Source organism: Bos mutus, chromosome 17, assembly GCF_027580195.1.
Source record: "Bos mutus isolate GX-2022 chromosome 17, NWIPB_WYAK_1.1, whole genome shotgun sequence".
Classification (NCBI taxonomy): Eukaryota; Metazoa; Chordata; class Mammalia; order Artiodactyla; family Bovidae; genus Bos; species Bos mutus.
The window spans coordinates 20,583,690-20,601,704 of record NC_091633.1 but is presented as its reverse complement, the minus strand read 5'-3'; the positions used below and the strand labels follow the sequence as shown (position 1 = coordinate 20,601,704).

General features: G+C 42.8%; 1 protein-coding gene across 1 annotated transcript in view; it reads right to left on the bottom strand.

Moving 5' to 3' along the window:
* Positions 1 to 540: 540 nt before the first annotated feature.
* Positions 541 to 18,015, bottom strand: part of TCTN2 (tectonic family member 2) — a 29,277-nt gene continuing 11,802 nt past the window's right edge. Inside the window, exons 8-18 of the mRNA XM_070386298.1 lie at positions 17,741 to 17,894; positions 17,465 to 17,518; positions 15,748 to 15,882; positions 15,418 to 15,495; positions 11,266 to 11,346; positions 10,266 to 10,377; positions 6,624 to 6,730; positions 3,053 to 3,209; positions 2,150 to 2,275; positions 1,417 to 1,505; positions 541 to 760 (exon numbers count right to left, since the gene is read on the bottom strand). Of these exons, the coding sequence (XP_070242399.1) occupies positions 657 to 760; positions 1,417 to 1,505; positions 2,150 to 2,275; positions 3,053 to 3,209; positions 6,624 to 6,730; positions 10,266 to 10,377; positions 11,266 to 11,346; positions 15,418 to 15,495; positions 15,748 to 15,882; positions 17,465 to 17,518; positions 17,741 to 17,894 (1,197 nt within the window). The 3' untranslated portion in view covers positions 541 to 656. The remainder of the gene's footprint in view (positions 761 to 1,416; positions 1,506 to 2,149; positions 2,276 to 3,052; positions 3,210 to 6,623; positions 6,731 to 10,265; positions 10,378 to 11,265; positions 11,347 to 15,417; positions 15,496 to 15,747; positions 15,883 to 17,464; positions 17,519 to 17,740; positions 17,895 to 18,015) is intronic.

Sequence of the window (18,015 nt, the reverse complement as noted above, 5' to 3'; positions counted from 1 at the left end):
AGAAAAGTGCAAAACCCCTTAACTTGGGATATCTGGTTTTAATTAACAATAATCTTTTGATGTTCAAACTACTTGCCCTCTGTTGCAAAACTTCTATATAACGTGACTCCTCTCCTCACCTCCTCAGAGCAATTCTCTCAGGATCATTTGAGATGGTATCTCCTGGGCTTGAAGTTCTAAAAATTCCCACCAAATAAAACATAACTCTCAACTTTGAGGTTGTGAATATTTTTTAAGGCAACAGACTTTAATGCCTTTCTAATCCTTTCTTTGGAATAGTGGAAACTTATCATTTCAACAGAAATATATAAAAAATTCAAAAACTCACTCTCTGTGGTAGGAATAACATTTGGACCAAAACTCCTATGACTTTCATAAGCTGTGATGACCTAAAGTTCCTAATTACACTTATTGACACAGGTGATCCTCTGATGCGTTTTGCTCACTCTGGTGCATCGGTGAGAACACCCACTCTGAATTGCTTTGAACGTTTGGATAGGTACATATGTGAATTTAATTTGTGGAGCACTTAATAAAATGTTCTATAAAAATAAAACATTTCATTTATTAAGATTTTACAGAGAGGCACACAGGAGGACAACAAATCTCTGACGTAGAAGCTGATGATTTGTAAGAAGTCAGCCGGTAGTTGAATTCTAAGCTTTGTGTATTCTGATCCAGGGGTTACTGAGGAATACAGCTAATATGATGAAGGATACCAGTAGCAAGCTCTTGGCAACACACTGAGAGTAAGGCTCTCCTGCAAGACAATGAATCAAACTAAGCAATTTTTTTTTGTCATTATCATTATCATTATTTTTTAAAACTTTTTATTTTGTACTGGGGTACAGCCTATTAATAATGTTGTGATAGTTTCAGGTGAACAGCAAAGGGACTCAGCCATACACATATACATGTATATATACATATATAGATGTAGCCATTCTCCCCCAAACTCCCCTCCCATCCAGGCCGCCACATGACATTGAGCAGAGTTCTCTGTGCTGTACAGTATAGGACCTTGTTGGTTATCCATTTTAAATACAGCAGTGTGAGCAACATTTTTTTGGTCCTGGGGGCATTCTTGGCTGAGCCATACAGCCTGTGGGATCTTAGTTCCCTGATCAGGGATCCAGAGATCAAACCTATGCCCTCTACAGTGAATGCAGAGAGTCTTAACCACTGGACCACCAGGGAATATCCAGGAATGTTGTTATTTCTTAACTTTTTGGGTAACTAGGTAGAAATAAGCCAAAACATAAATAGTGATCATTTCTAAATGGCAACATCTGTACATGTTTTCTTTTTAAAATTTTGCTATATGTTTTAACTTTCCTGTGACATTTATACTTTTTTCAAAAGTTTTTTAATTGACGTAACCTAATGATAACCATTTCAGAAAAGGGCTTTACCTACCTCGATAATATTGGGTCAGTGGATATAGAAGTTGTGGCCAACAAACCTCATTTCTGTTACAGTCGTACTCTGTAAAATTGATCTGGAATCTACAAAACATTTTAGAAGGTTACAATAGCTATAACAAAACATGCTTTTGATGAGCTGCATCAAAACCTGATTAAAGGGCTTCCCTGGTGGCTCCAGTGGTAAAGAATCCATCTGTCAATGCAGGAGACACGGGTTCAATTCCTGACCAGGTAAAATGCCATGTGCCTTGGAGCAACTAAGCCCACATGCCACAACCACTGAGCCTGTGCTCTAGAGCCCCAGAGCTGCAGCTACTGAGCCCACATGCCTAGAGCCTGTGCTCTGTAACAAGAGAAGTCACTGCAATGATAAGCCCGCAAACCAAAACTGAAGAGTAGACCCTGCTCTCTGCAACTAGAAAAAGTCCTCGGGAGCAGCAGTGAAGACCCAGCACAACCAAAAATAAACAAATAAAATTATTTTTAAAGACTCATTTAAAACTTGATTGAAGAAGTAAAGCTTTTGTTTGTCTTTTACTTACTTAGCAGCACTACGTGGCATGTGGGATCTTACTCCCCCCACCAGGGATCAAACTCATGCCCCCTGCAGTAGAAGCACTGAGTCTCAACCACTGGATCACCAGGGAGGTCCCTAAACGTCTTAGTTTTAAACATTATGTTTTTCTGCTTCCTGATCATGTCACTGAGATCAGCAAACAGATTACCTTGTAAGGGGATGGGGTAACTGTGCAGGTATCTTAATAAACTGGACCGATGCGCCAATGGGGAAGAGGTCAGCCTTGTCCTCACAAGTCAGTCCACACTGGAACTGCCAGGTCACGGACGAGAACCTGGGAGGGAAAGGTCACGCAAGCGACAAAGCCACCGCTCACTTCTGGTCTGCTGAGAACACCGGGTAACCGACACAACATGAGCGGGGCTTCTCCTATACACGGTTCACGTTTTCCTGGTGCTGCCATTCCCCCTTTGAAGTACGTAAATTTTCAACTGCACACACAAGCTGAGACAGCTGTGTAATGAACCCTTGTGGACCTACCACAGGCTGCAACCACTACCAGCATTTTGCCAGTTCTGCTTCTTCTCTTCTCCCCCGTCATCTCATTTCATGCTGGTGCCTTTAAAGTTCATTTGTTTTATCACTTGTTTGTCTCAAACAATAGTGTAATAGTAATAACGGCAGCAGCAGCTAACGATTTTTGATGGCTTTCTATGTTATTGCTGCCTTTTTGCCTATCCCTGCAGCCCTTTGCTTTTCTTCTAGTAACTGCACCCCAGTTTTCCCCACAGGAACTAACCCTCTCCCACTCTCAGTCGAGCAGACGAGAGGGGACTCACCTGAACCTAGGAATGCGCCCATCACCTACACCCGGTCAATCAGATCTGTCTACTCTCCTGGCCATAGTGATTGGCTCAGAATGGAGCACATGACTGAAACTGAACCAATGAAAGTCTTCCTAGACCATTTTTGAGAAAGATGGAGAAACAAGGCACCCTCTTTCCACCGGACTTGCTAATCTGATATAAGCCTGAAGTTGCTGGTGTTCTTCTTTGCCACCTCTTGAGGAAACTTCCCTGCGAATGCACACTTAGCCTCGATGCCATCATACCTAGTCTCGACACCAAGTATCTCCTGCTGAGTCATCCCTTCCACGGCACCAGCATCCGAGAAGAGGATGCGGATGTTCAGCTGCGCGGGAACATCCAGGCAGATGCCACTCACGTTGCTGTCAGGTGGGTCTGCGCCTGCACCAAGGGCATCCACACCTGGATAGGTGTTAAGTTGTGCATTTTGGAAAGAAGAATTTAGTTTCTGTTCTCCTACAGTACTGTAATGTAACCCCCCAAATTGGAAATATTATTAGGCAGGAATCAGAGGATTGAGTCTTTAATCTCTAACAGGCTCTAGTTATATGCCTCCCATGGCTTCCCTGGTGGCTCAAACGGTAACACGTCTGCCTGCAGTGCGGGAGACCTGGGTTCGATCCCTAGGTTGAAAAGACACCCTGGAGAAGGAAATGGCAACCGACTCCAACACCCTTGCCTGGAAAATCCCATGGATGGAGGACCCTGGTAGGCTACAGTCCATGGGGTCACAAAGAGTCGGACACGACTGAGCAACTTCACTTTGACTTTTTGTGTTCAAAATGTCTCCTTGTGCTGGTGCTAAGACAAGAGGTCCAGCCTGAATAAAAATGTGATCCTCAAAAAAAAAAAAAAAAAAAAAAACAAAATGTCTCCTTGGGCTTCCCCGGTGGCTCAGTGGTAAAGAATCTGCCTGCCAATGCAGAAGACGCACGTTCAATCCCGGATCCAGGAAGATCCCACATACTACGGAGCAACTGAGCCCATGAGCCACAACTACTGAGCCTGTGCTGTAGAGCCCATGAGCCGCATCTACTAAGCCCACGTGCCACAGCCCGAGCGCCCTGGAGCCTGCGCTCCACAACAAGAGAAGCCACCGCAATGAGAACACCCAGCAGTCAAACGAATAATTAAAAAAAAATAGAGACTTAAAGAAAAGTGTCCCCTTGTATGTTAACTCAGTCACTGGAACTTTAAATCTTTGACTCACCTAATAAAACCATAAATCACGATTCAGTTCCCAAGCTCCTCATTGACATCCACCCAGAGTTTGAACAGAAATACTGACTAGTAGTAAAAGGCCTTGAGACTTATTCTGCGCAGTCACTGTTCTAGTAAAAGCTTGTGTAAGACATTTAGAATCCATACTAACAGCTTTAGTCACGACAGATTGAATAGTTCAGAAGCAATCTCCTGTGTGCTGCCACAGCAGTAATACAAATGCAAGAGGATAAAACTGGGAAAGAGGTGAGTGGTCACTCATCTCGAAAACTGGCCTCGGCGGGGCTGGGAGGAGAAGAAACAGCAAGGTCAGTCACAGGCTGTGGATGGCAAGCCTTAGGGTCACTCTGGGGGGATTTCTTTGTTTCTTCAGGGATCAGGAAGGCTGTCACCAACAGTTTCGCTCTCCTTGATACATGGGCTCAGCACTGTTCCTCTTCTGCTCATTAACGAGGACCAGGGCTGACCTGCAGCTTAGATACGAAATACAAGCTAACAGCTTCCACCATGAAGGCAGCACAATGCCTTCACCTCTGACTTCCCAACTCTGCCTTTCTGTCTTGAAATTTCCTGTGGTTTTTACTTCTCCAGTGCTTTATTGACCCCTTCCCTGCATCCCACAGGCACCTCCATGGCCCACCTCACTGGCCAACAGGTTAACAAGGAGTTGACAAGCCCTGACCCCTGGGTTCTACTTCCAGATGAGGACCTAACTCTGGGCTTAGGGTCTTGAGCAGAAGTGGGACAGGCAAACCACGTTGCTGGCCAGACCCCACTGCCTGCGTCAAAGAGTGGTCAGCAGTACCTCAGCCAGGCATACATATTACGTGATCCCTGGCCACCCCCAGGGAAGGGGACAGAGGGGGTTGTAATGATTCAGACCCTAATCACGACAGGTGGGGAAAGTTCAGGGGCATGTGTCTGGTTGGTCCTTTGTATGAATCCCAACCTGATGAGCTGAAGTGACCTCGGAAGGTGTAGAAAGGGTAAAGACAGGACTCGGTGTTTGGGGGCAGGGGGAGGGTTTGCACTCCCAGCAGCATCCATAGGGATGGGAGAGGACTTAAGAAAGCAGATGCTGCAGTGTCAGATAGCTCGTTCAGGCGCCAAGAGGCAATCCCAGGAAGGACAGGAAGAAAAGAAGCTCTCTCTGTATTCAAAGTGCCTTTATACACTCAAGCATGCATGCTCAGTCGCTTCAGTCATGTCTGACTCTTTGCGACCCCATGGACTGAGGAGGCTGGCGGGCTACAGTCCATGGGGTCGCAAAGAGTCGAACAGGACTGAAGCAACTGAGCATGCACACATGGACTTTACCCCGCTGGGCTCCTCTGTCCATGGGATTCTCCAGGCAAGAGTACTGGAGCGGGTTGCTGTGCCCTCCTGCAGGGGATCTTCTCCACCAAGGGATCGAACCACAGTCTCTTATGTCTCCTGCATTAGCAGGTGGATTCTTTACCACTAGTGCCACCTGGGAAGCCCTTTATGCATTCCAGACTCCCTGAGAAATCAGAGCAATGCTACCAGACTTGCTGGCTGGGAGAAGAGAAAGAGCTAGGAACCCTGGGCTTAGCTCCAGCTCTGCCACAACAAACTGTGACCTCAGACCACCCCTGTGAGCCACAGCTCAGTGACCAGATGGACACTCTGTAACTGGAGTGGAAATCGGGCTCATTGGAGCTAAGTCTGTTCCATGTACTCCCTGCGGTATATCTCTTCTTCACACGCCAAACCCCTGCATATCTCTTCACACACCAAACCCCTGTGACCTCAACACTCGGAGCAAATGCCTCTGACCAAAGATGCTGGAACATCAAATCTTTTTATCTGGCCTTGGTGACCCCACTATTATTAGCTCTGTTACACCTTAATTTCTTTCTTTCTTTTTTAATAGCTTTATTGATATGCCATATAGTTCACCTACTTAAATTTAAATGTATAATTCAATTCAATTATATTCACAGAGTTATGCAACCAGCAGCAGATTCAACTTTACAGCATTTTCATCACCCTCCGAAAAGAACTCCTATACTCACTAGCAATCACCCTTCATTTCCTTCCAACAGCCTGAGCCTTGGGCAACCACTAACCTGCTTTCAGTGTTTATAAGTTTGCCTTTCCTGGACACAGCATTATAAATGCAATCCTAGAGTATGTGCTCCTTTGTGTCTAGCTTCTCTCACTTAGCACAATGTTTTCTATCACCTTTTAAGTTAACAAAATTGCTTTTGTAAATTATAAAACCAGTTCTCAACTGTCCATATTGCTGGCAATCAAAAATAGGAATGCAGACTGACACGCACTCAAAAATCCTTAAATTTCATTAAGACTTCCTTTTCCAGAGACCGTTAGCTTGTAAAACAACTGGGCAATTTGAACTTCCTGTAGATTTCCTCTTTAAAAAAAAAAAGCCATTGTGAATAAGAGATAAAAGACATGAAAAGCCTTCTACCTGGAGAGCTAACCTCTAAACAAATGTCTGTTGGATCACAGCAAAGAAAGACGGCTGCTGAGTCAGCCTTTAATGCCACATCTGACGCTACATAGTCAGAGCAACCGAGGTACATCTTTCACACACGTGCAGCTTTGACTTACGTATTATTTCAAGCCAGCCATCACTGAGATCGTTGTAATCGGAGTTGCCTCTCATTGCAACATGAGTCACTTGTACTAATGAATCAAGCAGTTCAACAGCATTCTCCCTGCAAGAGAGGAAGACATTTCTCAGCTCCTGGCCAGCAGGTCTTGTCCTGAAGTCCTTTCTGAGGGTGTCCAGGTTGTGCTTGCTGGATGCCTAAACAAAAAAAAAAAAAAACTGCCAGGGGATCTAGGCTGGGAGTCTCACCCCTCAAGGATGGTCTTCCCGAGATGAACTTACACAGCAAGGAGAGGATGTATGGAAGCAGTCTCTCACTTCAGACTTAGAACATTAGTAACTTACAATAGAATCATGTGCAGGCTCCTTTGAGTGTCAAAGAACTTGGCAGGTGGGTAGATCACATGTCAAGTCACCAGGATAAGTTCATGGGCCAGAGTGACCCCATAGTAAAAGGAACCTAAATAATTAGCTAGAAGTTTGAGCTATGAAATGAGGTGAAAAGGACTTCTCTGGTGGTCCAGTGGATAAGAATCTACCCGCTAATGCAGGGGACAGGGTTCAACCCCTGCTCTGGGAATATACTATACGCTGAGGAGCAACTAAGCCCGTGCGCCACAACCACTGAGCCCACATCCTGCACTGAAGCCTGTGTGCCTAGTGCCCATGCTCTGCAGTTAAGAACCCCCCCTGCTCGCCACAGCTAGAGAAAGCCCAAACACAGCAACAAAGACCCAGTGCGGCCAGAAACAAATTTTTAAAAATTTGGTTTAAGATTAAGAACTAGAACTTAGCATCTCTCTTGTTCCAGTGACCTCACTGGAGGTACAAATCTTATGAACCATAAGGGAGAGACTCTGACTGTTGACTCAGGCCTCGCACCCTTCCATCAGGAGCCACTGTGGGTAACCTGTTCCCACACTTTTTATTCCCTTCTCAATGTTACCTCCACCTTTTTTCTGCTCTCCAGAGAAGTACACCACTTGGGATATATTTCAGATGAGATGGGTATAAGAACGAAAGTGAAAGTGTTAGTTGCTCAGTCGTGTTGCTCAAATTTTGCGACCCCATAGACTATAATCCGCCAGGCTCCTCTGTCCATGGAGTTCTCCAGGCAAGAATACTGGAGTGGGTTGCCAGTGTATTTATTTCCTTCTCCAATACATGCAATCAAAACCACAAGAAGATACCACTTCACATCTACTCAGTTCAGTTCAGTTGCTCAGTCGTGTCCGACTCTTTGCAACCCCATGAATTGCAGCATGCCAGGCCTCCCTGTCCATCACCAACTCCCAGAGTTCACCCAAACTCATGTGCATAGAGTCAGTAATGCCATCCAGCCATCTCATCCTCTGTCGTCCCCCTCTCCTCCTGCCCCCAATCCCTCCCAGCATCAGGGTCTTTTCCAATGAGTCAACTCTTCGCATCAGGTGGCCAAAGTATTGGAGTTTCAGCCTCAGCATCAATCCTTCCAATGAACACCCAGGGCTGGTCTCCTTTAGGATGGACTGGTTGGATCTCCTTGCAGTCCAGGGGACTTTCAAGAGTCTTCTCCAACACCACAGTTCAAAAGCATCAATTCTTCAGCGCTCAGCTTTCTTCACAGTCCAACTCTCACATCCATACATGACCACTGGAAAAACCATAGCCTTGACTAGACAGACCTTTGTTGGCAAAGTAATATCTCTGCTTTTTAATATGCTATCTAGGTTGGTCATAACTTTCCTTCCAAGGAGTAAGCATCTTCCCAAAAAAATAAAGTCTGACACTGTTTCCACTGTTTCCCCATCTATTTCCCATGAAGTGATGGACCAGATACCATGATCTGAGTTTTCTGAATGTTGAACTTTAAGCCAACTTTTTCACTCTCCTCTTTCACTTTCATCAAGAGGCTTTTTAGTTCCTCTTCACTTTCTGCCATAAGGGTGGTGTCATTTGCATATCTGCAGATATTGATATTTCACATCTACTAGGTTGGCTATTATTCAGAAAACTGGAAAATAACAAGTGTTGGCAAGGGGGAATTCCCTGGCAGTCCAGTGGTTAAGTCTATAAGCTTCCACTGCAGGGAGTGAGGGTTCAATCCTTGGTCAGGGAACTAAGAGCCCTTCTGCTGAATGGCATGGCCAAAAAAACAAACAAGTGTTGGCAAGGATGTGGAGAAACTGGACCCCTTTTATGCTGTTGGTGGGAATGCAAAATGGTACAGCCTCTATGGAAAACAACATGGCAGCTCCTTAAGAACCGAACACGATGATCCAGCCATCCCATTCCTGCGCACACACCCAGAAGAGCTGAGAACAGGCGCTCAGACAAAAAGTGACCCAAGGCTGTTCAAAACACAATTCACAACGCACTATTCCACAAATGTGGAAATGCCTCAAATATCCATCAACTAAGGAATGAATAAATAAATGTCACATATATACATATATATATCTCTCCATACAAGGGAATATGATTCACTCGTGAAAAAGAATGAAGCACTGACACAGGCTACATATCTGTTTTGATATCTCAAAAACAGAATGCTAAGTGAGAAAAGTTAGATATAAAAATTCACAAAGTATTGGAGACCATTTATATGAAATATTCAGAATAGGTAAATCCATAGAGACAGAGAGTGAATTGGCTGTTGCCAGAGCTGAGAGGAGGGAGGAATAGAGAGTGACTTCTAAAAGGTACAGGTTTCAGGGATGGTCTTGGTGATTCAGCAGCTAAGGCTCTGAGCTCTCAGCACAGGGGGCCTCAGTTTGATCCTTGGTCAGGGAACTACATCCCATATGCTGCAACTAAGACCTGCTGCAGCCAAATAAATATATATTTTTTTAATTAAAAAATAAAAAGTATAGGTTTCATGTTGCAGAGACCAAAATGTGCTGGTACTAAACAGAGGTGGTAGTTGTACAACATTATGAATGCACTAAATGCCAGTCAACTGTTAAAATGATTATGTTGTGTGAATTTTGCATCAATAAAAAAAAAAAGAATGCATATGAATATCCATACATTTTCCAAATCCCACCCAGATAATTAAATGGGAAATTCTTTATACATCATGTAACAAAGCTTAAAAATTCTTTAAATGTTAATCACCGATGACACTTAGCTCCAACCCTTTCTCTGATTTTCTAGGAATGTGGGGTTTCCAATGATGTGAACAAACTTCCCAGAGAAATTTGCATAAATACCGATGAAACTTCCGAGAATGTCTATTTGCACTTATGCTGATGTTTGAATCAACTCTAAATTGTACTGGAAGTTTGTACTGTTTTTTTAATTTATTTATTATTATTTGGCCGTGCTGGGTCTTTGTTGCTGCATGCGGACTTTCTCTTGTTGCAGAGCACAGGCTCACTAGCTGTGGCCTGAGGGTTTAGCTGCTTCGAAGCATATGGGATCTTCCTGGACCAGGGATCAAACCCGTTTCCCCTGTATTGGCAGATGGACTACTAACCACTCGAGCACCAGGGAAGTCCATGACGTTTGTACTATTTACTATCACTTTCACATAAGTTTCATTCAGACTGAAGTTTTTCATGCTGTCTTTAATACTCATGGTGCGGGGGGCGGGGAGGGGGGTGAATTAAATTTAAGCAAACCACTCAAAACGTAGATAAATCCATCAGTGAGACACTCACCTAAGCTTAGTACAGTTTTCATTAATTCCAACTTCTAAAAGGCACCCAGATAGTACGTTTTCTCCAAATAAAATGGGTTTGAGAGTTGCTGTTGAACACAAACTCCTTCCGGCTATAAAATAAAAAGATTATTCTCTTGCTATTTTTGCAAAACAAAAGTAAGTAGAAGATTTACCTCAAAGTTTTTCTTAAAAAAAAAAACAGAGAACAACAAGCAGAAATAGTTTCCAGTTCTCTAGAAATGAGGTCATTGTTACTCTAATCCTCTGAAAGCTGAACAAAGGTTTCTTTCTGTATCAAAATACCTGGACAGGGATCAGGGGTTTATTCTGAACCTGAAATTTAATGCCTTCTGGCACATGTGGGTAATTACCACTGATGCAAAGATTTTCCATAGTTTGGAATGAAACTATTTTCCTGTCTCTGATTAGCACCATCTTGGGTTAATCAATGACAACAATGACGATGGAGTCTCCAGCCACTTTCATATTTAAATCTCTTATTGAAAATCAGCACTTCAAGCGAAAACAGTTAACATTTTTTACAGAAAGAAAAAAGAAAAGGAAGCTGCAGAAGCATGGAAAACAACCACCCCTAGGCTAAATAAACACACCAAACTTTAAAGTAATTGGTTACTCGATCAGATTCAAAATATGGCAATATTTCCAATTATAGTTCACCAGCTGCTGCTGCTGCTAAGTTGCTTCAGTCGTTTCCGACTCTGTGCGACCCCATAGACGGCAGCCCACCAGGCTCCGCCGTCCCTGGGATTCTCCAGGCAAGAACACTGGAGTGGGTTGCCATTTCCTTCTCCAATGCATGAAAGTGAAAAGTGAAAGTGAAGTCGCTCAGTCGTGTCCGACTCTGAGCGACCCCATGGACTGCAGCCCACCAGGCTCCTCTGTCCATGGGATTTTCCAGGCAAGAGTACTGGAGTGGGGTGCCATCGCCTTCTCCACTAGTTCACCAGACAGCTAGTCATATCATCAAATCAGATTACCAGGATACCAAAGGTGTAAAGTTGTGACATTATTTGTCCCGTTGGTGCTTAGAGCTCGAACAGGCTTGCCAAGTTGGTAACCTAGACAAACACAACACAGGAGAATGAGCATCTTTCCCTCGTAGTTTATTTCAATGCAACAGGCGCTAGCTCGTCAAATAACAGAAAGAAGGAATCCACAATGAAAGGAAACATGCGCTCCAAGTTCTTTTTCAGAATACCCTCAAGAGAAGGACATCAACATAACTCCTTTCATTTGTTTCGTTTTTTATTGAGGTATGAAGCGAAGTCGTTCAGTTGTGTCCTACTCTTTGCAACCCCATGGACTGCAGCCTACCGGGCTCCTCCGTCCACGGGATTTTCCAGGCAAGAATACTGGAGTGGGTTGCCATTGCCTTCTCGAACCTGGGTCTCCCGCATTGTAGGCAGGTGCTTTACCAGCTGAGCCACAAGGGAAGCCCTTTTATTGAGGTATAGTTGATTACAGTGCTGTGTTAGTTTCAGGTGTACAGCAAAGTGACTCACTTATAGACATGTTCTTTTTCAGATTCCAAAACACAGATGTTAGTGTGGTTTTTTGAAGACGCTTTTAAAGTGAAATCTGAGAAATGAAAACTAGGAAGGAATCAGTCTTAGAACTCTCACCTTGGAGAACAATAAGCTGCTGGGCAGGCCAGTTCATGAACACTCACTGAGAGATTAGTACGGCTTATCACAGGGGCTCATAAAGGAAACTTAAAACCAGAGTAACTTTCCCATGTAGCCTTTTTCCAGTAAACTAATTCAACCCCAAGGTCTGATTTAGCTCCTATTCCCATCCATTTCCTAGTAATCCAGCTTACGATTTCCACCTTTTTAATGTGAAAAAGTTCACAAGCACAGAAAAGTTAAAAGTAACACCATGAACCTCACTCAATACAGCCACCACCTAAGCTGTATTCTTCTTAAGTAAGTGTTAGTCATTCAGTCATGTCTGACTCTTTTCAATCCCATGGACTGTAGCCTGCCAGGCTCCTATGTCAGGAAATTCTCCAGGCAAGAATACTGGAGTGGGTTGCCATCTCCTTCTCCAGGGCTCCCGGAGGGAAAATTAGAATGGACGCCTCAAGTCCAAGGGAACCCCTGGGCCTGTTCATTACCAGAGTGTTCCTCTCCCTTGTAAAGTGCCTCTGACTGCTAGATCATGAGCCATTCAGGGCCCACTGCTCTTCTGATCTTAACATGTCTAATGTGCACCCCAAAGATCTTTCCTTAGGGATAGATAAAATATTTCCCATTTTTAGAAGCTTTATAACACCAAAACACAAATTTCAATAAAACAGCACAAACAATATATTAATTTATATTAATATGAAATATAATAGATACTTGTCTTATCTATTATAAAAGTATATATATTTGGGGTGAGAGGGGCAGGGCTATTTGAAAATAAGTTGTAGGCATCATACAACTCACATCATGAAAGCTCCATCAGACATCTCTCAAAACTAAGGATATTTCCCTACATCATCATGATGTCAATATTTCTAAGAAGATTAATAATAACCCCTTATAATCATATCATATCATATCCAGTTCATATGCATATTTCCTATGTCCCTTCCAAAAATGCATATTACAGTAGCATTGTTCTCAGTTGGTAAAGAATCTGCCTGCAATGCAGGAGACCCTGGTTTGATTCCTGGGTTGGGAAAATCCGCTAGAAAAGGGATAGGCTACCCACTCTAGTATTCTTGGTCTTCCCTTGTGACTCAGCTGGTAAGGTATCTGTCTGCAATGTGGAAGACCTGGGCTCAATCCCTCAGTTGGGAAGATCCCCTGGAGAAGGGAAAGTCTACCCAATCCAGTATTCTGGCCTGGAGAATTCCATGGACTATATAGTCCATGAGGTCGCAAAGAGTCAGACACGACTGAGTGACTTTCACTTTCACTTTGTTTATATAAACTGGGATACCATCGAGGTTCCTGCATGGTGTTTGCGTTTCCAGCATTACGCCCCACCCTTCCCAATAAGCGGCCTCCCCTCAGGCCATGGGTCTAATCCTGCCAGAGTACACTTCATGCTCATGTCTGCCTCCTTGGCTTCCCCCAGGTTATTCCTATCCCCAGCAACCTTTCCAATTATCTGCTTCTCAAGACACAGTCTCCTCCACGCAGCCCACAGTGGAGACACAGGGCAGGGTTCTGACTTGCTCGGTGCTTTTCCTCCAGCCTAGGAGCAAAACCTGGCATGCAGACTTTCCTGGTGGTCCAGTGGTTAAGAATCCACCTTGCAACGCAGGGGCCTTGGGTTTGAACCCTGGTCGGGATCCCACACGCCTCAGGGAAACTAGATCCCACATATCAACCCAATACACCCAGATAAATAAATAAATATTTTTTAAAAAACAAAACAAAACCTAGCACGTGCTGGACATTCAACACTGTTCCTTAGTGATGCAGTCTGGGCAAATGGTCAACATTCTGCTCCTCTGAATCCTGGAGCAACTGACCCTAGTAACCGACCTCGTTTGTTAATTATCTTGGGTCGTTCACTGTTGTTTCCTGTGACTTAGCACCGTCAGCTCCAAAGAAGAGAGTCCCTGAGGACAGGGCCCATGTCAGATAGTCCTCAAAAAACCCCATCCAGCCTCAGAAAGTACTAGAGAGACACTGTCTCTCTATATACAAGCTGCGTCTCTGCCTGATTGGTTCTGGCTCTTGATGTATTCTTTGTTGACGAGAGCATCAACATTTCTCATATATTCTGACAGGTTTTCTCAGAAATCTTGTCAAATTAAGTCAGTGACATAAAAATTCTTAAATTTCAGGAGCCTGGTCTCTTTTTTTTCGTGACATAAAAATTCTTAAATTTCAGGAGCCTGGTCTCTTTTTTTTCCCCCTCAGTTACCTTGGAGTTTATATAAACTAAGAGAAAAAGGTCATAATGTTTTCATGCAGTACATATGTCATTCTTTAAATAACAATTGTCACTTATAACAGAAATAATTAAGGAATGCTGCACTTGTGATCCATACAAAACATCAACATTTTGGGTTGTACATAATTTAAAGAAATGTCCCAAACACTTCTCGAAATACTGTAGTAGCCAATAAATACACAGAGGAATGCCTTAGGCGGCCATAGGCATGCAGTTTAGAAAATAAAGAAAAAAAAATCACACTAGAACTACTTCATTTCTTCAAAATCACTGAGTAGGAAAAGCAACACTGAACTTCCATACTGATTTTACATAACTTCTGTACTGTACCTTGACTTAACCAGAGTCTGCTCTTAGAAGCCAACAATAAACCCTAACATTAAAAGCCTATTTAAAAGAAAAAAATATATATATATACAGAATTGTGTATAATTAAATCAGTATACATAAATATTGAAGATCATGCAAAGCAAAAAGTTACTAAAAGTTTAAAAATGTTGTTCCTTCGTGATTAATTACTGCGTGCTGAAGAATAGTAAGGGAATTCTCTAAAAGTTTAAAAATGTTGTTCCTTCGTGATTAATTACTGCATGCTGAAGAACAGTAATGGAGTTCCCTGGTGATCAAGTTTAGCACTCCACACTGTCACTGCTGAAGCCCAGGTTCAATCCCTCATCAGGGAGTGAGGATCTCAGAGGCTACGGAGCACAGCCTCCCACCTCCCCCACCAAAAAAAAAAAGAGGGAGGGAGGGAGGAATTAGGAGTTTGAGATTAAGAGATACAAATGATTGTATACATAAAACAGATAAACAGTGGGGACCTACTGTGTATCACAGGGATCTGTATTCAGTGTCTCGTGATAGACCATAGAGGGAAGGAATACGAGGGGGAGTATATCCACGTGTGTATAACTGGGTCACTGTGCTGTATATCTGAAACTAACACAACACTGTAAATCAACTATACATCAATCAAATACATTATTTCATTTAAAAAAAGACCAGTAGCTAAAGAGAAAGACTGTTTTAGCTTTACAACTCAGACTATATATAACACTTTATGAAAAAAAAGTAAGCTGTTAGCAGGAAAAGAATACAGTGTCACAAGAGAAAAAAAGAAAGGTCAGAGTCACAAACTAAAATTGGAAACAATTATTTACAATCATCATTATAGCACAGGAGTGTTGAACTAAAATGTGTTTGTAAGATCAGTGATTGATATGCACTCTCACCTGGGTTTCCAGACCATTCCTGTTCATTACCACTGTTATAGCTTAAAAATTTCACTGTAAATCTCTGTGTCATGATTCCTAGAAATAAAATAAAAACATAATGTCACCAATTTACTAAGAAATTATCCACCATAGTGTTGTTTTCTTTACCTTATAATTGCATTTCAACATGCAAAAAAAAAAAAAAACTCCACTGTTTTCTGATTAAATCATAAACACAAATAAGAAAAACAGGTCTGAATTAGTTTATCTGGTATAATTATGAGAATCGTGAAGAAAGAAAAAAACGCTTTAAATTAAAAGCATTCTCGCTGCCCTTCACAAAGTTACCTTTCTGCTGGGCATTAATTTCTGCCCTGATAATTCTGACGTTTATTTCACTGATTGTATTATTATTCCACCTGAAAATATAATGTTCTTCCACGTTCACGTTCCTGGGGGCTGGTCCAGTACTTAAAAGTGTTTCTGGAAATAAGAGAGTACTTTCATAAATTAAAGACCTAAAAATAAAAATATTAAAGACCTTCCTTTAAGGGTTCAAGCCTATTATTGGCAGTTCCCTCTGCCTGGGTGGCCATCGCCCACCCCCATCCCTGCCCTGCAGACCCAATTCCTTTACACAGCAGGGTCATCACCTCCTCAAGAAGCCATCCTCAGATCTCCACCCAAGTCAGCATTAGCTACCTCCTCTTTCCACACCATCCCAATAAACTGAGTGAGCTCCATCCCTTCCCTTTTTAAAAAATATTTACTTTTTATTTATTCATGTATTTGGCTGCTTTGGGTCTGAGGTGTGGCATGGGAACTCTTAGTGGCACCATGTGGGACATAGCCCCCTGACCAAGGATCAAATCTGGGCCCCCTGCATTGGGAGCATGGAGTCTTAACCACTGGACCACCAGGAAAGTCCCTGTCCCTTTCCTCTATTTCAGCCTCCCTGGTACCCAGCTCACAGCCTAGTGCAGAGCACGGGCTTGGAAGAGTATCTGTGAAATGCAAGATTACAGAAAGATTACATCTGGTAAAGATTACACCTGTTAAAGCAAAGATTACAGAATGTCAGCTCTTTAAGAGCAGGGGCCTGGTGTCTAGTTCACTACTATATTGTACTAATAGCTGATGGAAGGAAAGAGTAAGTTCCAAGAATTATAACAAATTGAAAAGAAACACACGTAGTATCCTTCATGGAAAAACAAAAGTCCTGGTAATATTGGCCAAATTCTATGTACTTCAGTTGGCTGCATTACAATCACAGAGTTTAATGACTGGAAAAAGAAAAGCAAGCAAGAAGTGAAAATGCTGGGTCCTAAAGAACCTTTAACTCTCTGAAAAACACTTAAGAAAAAGCCCACATACCCAGAGAACAAGGAGGGACCCTGGAACCCACATAATCCAGGACTGAGAAGGATTGGGTTCAAGGTCACAGATGTTACTCCACAGTAAGTCAAGATAGAACAAGGAAAAAGCAAAATACTGGTGGGATATTTCTCTAACAACTACAAATCTCCTAAAATCTAACAACTACAAATCTCCTAAAATTCTTAATGAAAATATGTTCTACTCTGGGACTACGGTAAGTCTCTTGCATACGAACGAGTTCCATTCCAAGAGCATGTTCATAAGTCCAACACGGTTAGCCTAGGTACCCAACTGATGCAATTGGCTCTATAGTACTATACTGTGATAGGTTAATAATAGTTTTCACACAAATAATACATTAAAAACAAACACAAACAATGAAGAAAACATTTCTAATCCTTCAGTACAGGACCTTGAAAAGTACAGTACCAGAACTGGCATACAGGGGCTGGCATCGAGTGTAGAGGCAAGGAGGGAGAGGAGCTGGGAGATGGTAGAGCTATAGTATCGTCAGCAATAGGAGACAAAGGACAAGATGAAATTTCACTCAGGCCTGATGGTGGCGGAACACGTGTTTGCATCTTGCAAAGTTCGAAACTTGAAGGTTTGTATATAGGGACTTACTGTATATATTCCTTGTGAGAAATTATATACATTATAATGTTATATATATATAACATTAAAATACCTGTATTGGTGATGAATCTGTCTAAGTCAGTTGCTTCCTCGTAGATTACTTTCGAGTGTAACTATGCCTGAAAAAACACACATAAATGAACTTCCACAGGAGTACATGAACCTCACATGTTCACATTTACCTACGAAAATGAAAGTTTGCCAAACAAATACAGTGCCTATGCCTGCCCTGTGCGCCAACTACTCAGCTCCCCTCCACTCCCCAAACGCCATCAAACAACCTGCTATTCTTGGCATCTAATTGGCATCTAAGGTCCATGCTCAAATGGACATAACTTACCTCCCATAGCACCATTCTTTATCTTTGCACTGGTAATTCCATCTCGTTCTAGGTACTCCTCCAGGCTAGTAACGCACTGAACATCAAAATTTTGCAGGAAAGCCACAGGAGCGTTGTAGAGGCACTGCCCAGCCAGGGACACCTGAGGGCAAGGGGGGAATGCCGACAGATTTATGACCTCCTTTCTGATCATAGAAAAAAGAGATCAGTGTCTTGGAAAAGCATCCTTTCTGCAGCCTGCTTCTACTGCTGGGTTAGCTCCA